We start from the raw sequence: 4,110 nt of genomic DNA, 5'->3' as shown, positions 1-4,110 counted from the left end.
ACTGACATAAAGGAAAAGAAAGAGTAAATACAACTGAGAGTGTGCTGGGCACGCTCTCCGAGGACGATCTACTGGCCTCCAGCCAGGACAATATTGTCGAGCAAAGTACGGCGACGGGTGCAGGTCGCAGCATCCCGCTTCTCAAGCTAAGCCTACTTCAGTCCGTCTCCAAGATGACCCCTGGTGGGGTAGTCAAGGCGGCCTCTGGAAAGGTTTCCATGGAGGCCTCTGGTAAGGCTGCCAAGGTGACCCCTGGCAATGATGCCCCCGTGACCACTGTGAAGGTCACCAAAAGGAAAAACAAAAAATCATCCGGTGCCTTGCTCAAGGCGCGTTAATGAGGGCGAGATTCATTCTAGCAAAGATTGCCAAGAATGCACAAGCCGGTAAAGCGCACGAGCGAGACATCGAGAACCTTGCTAAGTGTGAAGCCGCGATCAAAGAGTATAAATCCGCGACCGCAGCGAGGCTTAATCAGCCACAACAACAACCACATCAACAGCCTAAATCGGCACGGAGCTCACAGGATGTGAGTGGACGCGAAGCCAAAAAGAGCAAATACTCCTCAGCCCAGGGGGTTGAGGGCCCTTCAACCAGTGCGGCTGCAGCGGTTGCGAGGGCAGCTTACGGTGAGGTGGCCAGAGATCATCTTCAAGTTGCCCTTGTGGACGCAAAAACCAAAAGTGGAAGGGTGGTGTTGTCCCTTTCTGATGCTATTGAGGGACGGTTATCGAGTATGGTCGTCAGACCACTCATAGATAACAAAGGACCAGCACCTCTCTTCGACTCGGGAGAAATCTGTCGAGGTTGTCGGGTAGTAAAATGTGCCAACAAGTTTTCAAAGGATTTTCTGGAGAGGAGCCTTGCTACCGTTAGCAACACCTGGGAAGGGCTTTCGCTAAAGCTCATCCCTGCCTCAGAAATTCCAAGGCGACCACGAACCCAAATTTGGTTGCCAAAAATGAAGCTGGACAGTTGGAAAATTGTCCAGTGTCTCAAGATGCAAAATCCAGAGGTACCGAAGGATGACTGGTCTGTCATCAAGGTGGAAGAGCCTCAGCAACACAGATCCGCCGTATTACTGCTGATAAGCAACGAGTTCCTGGAGGCACTCGGAAAACAGCAGTTTAAACTTCGCTTTGCCCTCAGGTCAGCCAAAGTGAACGTCTTCCCCGCCTCTGTTGCCCTGGATGACGAATTGGAGAAATTGGGGGACGACACAAAGAAACTGCTCGACGATCTGCGGTTGTGTGGGACGGACGCAGATTCTGATGAGAAGGAGCAGTCGTAAAAGGTAAGCAACTCTTTTGATCAGTTTGTTAAAAGTATTAAAAAATTAAAAAAATTAACCTTCGTCACTCTAAACTAGCCACCGACAACCTACGGGTCACCCTCCGACAGACATCGCTGTCTGCCTGATACAGGAGCCTTGGATCTGGCTGCAAAAGATCATGGGACTGAGGGACAGATCCTATGACATATTTTACGTGCAAACTGATGGTAAGCTTAGGGCCTGTATCCTGGTTAGGAACATAATTAATGCATTTTTGTTATCAAATTTCAGTTCCCCGGATGTGACGGTGGTCAGGGTGGAACCATCCAGTGGCAGTTGCTTCTATTTGGTGTCTGCCTACATGGCCAGTGACAGACCGGCGCCTTCAGAAGAGATGCAGCATTTGGTGGATACTCTCCAGCCCAAGAGAGAGAACAGACACACCATCAGGTTGGAAGGATGGGAAGAAGTTCTTGATATTTCTCTTTCGACAAACTCTTCTGCTGTTAGGGTTGAAAATTGGACGGTCTCCGGGAAGAACTTTTTTTCGGACCATAGGCTGGTCCTCTTCGAAATCGATTTCGTTCGGGAATAGATTGGTCTCTTTTCCACAGGGTTTTCTGCAAGAAGCTGAACAAGAGTAAGTTTTTGACTACCACTAGGGAACAACTGGACTTGCAAGTTATACACTTAGAGGGATCCTATCAGACTGCCTTTAAACTGGCCTGTTCAGTTTCATTTAGCAAGAAAGACTTTCCTCCCTGGTGGAGTCAGACGCTGACCGACTTGAAAGAGAAGGTAACGAAAGTCTTCAATAAATGTTATCAAATAAGGAACTTCCAAGATTACCGAGTAATTCTGAAAGAGTATAAGAAAGCCATCAGAGATGCGAAGCGCAACTCTTGGAAAGAGTACTGCGAATCCATTGAATTCGTAAAAGACTCGGTCAGACTCAGCAGGGTTTTCTCCAAGGATCACTCCTGTAAAACTCATGTCAAAAGAGAGAATGGGGAGTGGGCTGAGTCTGGAGGCGAATCTCTAAAAATGGCAAATCGGCAGGAGGGGTCACCTGCGATGTCCCTGACATCTGTCCTGTCCGTCAACAGAATAAACTGGGCAATCGATAGCTTTTCCCCTTTCAAATCTCCAGGTATCGAAGGTATCATGCCAGTAATGCTGCAGAAGACTAAAACCTTGGTGGTTCCCGCTCTTCATAAGATCTTTCTGGCGTGTATCTCACTAAACCACGTCCCTGCAAGCTGGAAGAAAACCAAGGTGGCCTTCATTCCTAAAGTAGGAAGGAGGGGCCACGTCTTGACCAATAAGTCTTACCTCCTTTATTCTCAAGGTGTTCGAAAGAGTGATCGACTACCACATTCGAGAGCACTGGAAACCAGACTTTCTCCATCCCAACACGCTTACCTGAGAGGGAAATCTACCGAGAGAGCCGTACATGAGGGAATAGGGACTGTTGAGAAATCTCTGGATGGAAAACAATTCACTTTGGCGGCCTTTATAGACATAGAGTGCACCTATAATAATATTACGGCTGAGTCAATTGGGCTTATCGGAGGCGTACAGGTTTTGGTTGAGGGAGGACATGGTCATACAAATTACTACCTGTTACAGTTCTTGACGGGACATGGATGCTATAGAGAGTATCTACAAAGACTCGCCCACGAGGACGTAGCAGACTGCTCGTTCTGCGACAACGGTAATGAGAACGCGGAACATGTCTTCTTCTCCTGCCCGAGATACGCAACTGAACGAATGTCCATTGAAGAAATGATAGAGGGAAGAGTAACCCCAGGCAACATTGTAAAACACATGCTGCAATCGAAGTTGGTGTGGGCCAAGATGAGAGAATGGTCCGCAAAGGCGCTATAGGGACAGCGGAAAAAGGAATGGGAACGCAGTAAACAAAGAAGAAAAGTGAGTAATGAAGGATAGACAGAGAAGGAAACATATATGAAGAGGCATACTGGCTAGCTTGGCCCGCGATGCAATGCTTAAACGGCGGTACCGCAGGGCAAACTACAGCTACAGAGGTCGGAATTAGGGTTTTGTACGTAGGTGTACTGTTTCGCAAGTCCAGTTTAGTATGTAGTAATATTGACTGTGCGTGGAATGAGGTGCACCTGTAGCGATCAGTATGAATCGTGCATGCCCGCTATGCCGACGTTATCTATGAAAGATTTACCCTTCGGATAAAAAAAAAAAAAAAAAAAATTGTGAATTGGGCGCACGTTTAACACACTGGAGCACTGCCGTCCGTCTATCACAATGTGGTCAATCTGCGATCGCGTCGATTGTTGAGTCGACGGTTGAGCCAAAGACATCTTCTTTGTCCACTCTGGCATTAAAAACGCCAAGTACGATTTTGACATTGTGGCAGGGGAAGTGGTCGTAGGCTTCTTCCAGACCTTCGTAGAAGCGTTTTTTGATCTCGTCGTCCTTCTCGTCCGTCGGGGCGTGCACGCAAATTAGGCTCAGGATGTGTAGTCTAACTTTTACCCGCAGTATGGCAAGTATCTCGTTCACTGGCTTGTACTGGGAAGCAAAGTGGCGAATTCTCCGGCCTACTGTGAAGCCTACTTCGAATTCGTGCTTCGTTTTATGGCAGCTGTAGTAGATATCACAGGAATGCTTTTAGAGCATCTCTACCCAGTCCATAGCATTTCCTGGAGTGCGTAGATGTCAACCTTGTATTTGTTGAGGGTTCTGGCATATCAGGTGCACATCCTCAAATCGTTGTCCTTATAGCGTGAGCGGGGGTTGTCATTAAAAGAGGAATTCCTTGACCGAGTGTTCATTGGAGTGATTTTTTAAGTAGTGGC

The 4,110-nt window shown here is 47.7% G+C and overlaps 1 protein-coding gene across 1 annotated transcript; it reads left to right on the top strand.

Moving 5' to 3' along the window:
• The first annotated feature begins 337 nt into the window (after positions 1–337).
• On the top strand, positions 338–1,291 carry LOC128869840 (uncharacterized). The gene has a single exon (XM_054112440.1). The coding sequence runs from the start codon at positions 338–340 to the stop codon at positions 1,289–1,291; it is 954 nt and encodes a 317-aa protein (XP_053968415.1).
• The last annotated feature ends 2,819 nt before the right edge of the window (positions 1,292–4,110 follow it).

This window comes from Anastrepha ludens, chromosome X, assembly GCF_028408465.1.
Source record: "Anastrepha ludens isolate Willacy chromosome X, idAnaLude1.1, whole genome shotgun sequence".
Classification (NCBI taxonomy): Eukaryota; Metazoa; Arthropoda; class Insecta; order Diptera; family Tephritidae; genus Anastrepha; species Anastrepha ludens.
This window is presented reverse-complemented; position numbering and strand designations above follow the sequence as displayed.

What these genes read in the sequence shown, in the direction of transcription:
- LOC128869840 (XM_054112440.1), top strand. Translation starts at nt 338, where the DNA reads ATGAGGGCGAGATTCATTCTAGCAAAGATTGCCAAGAATGCACAAGCC.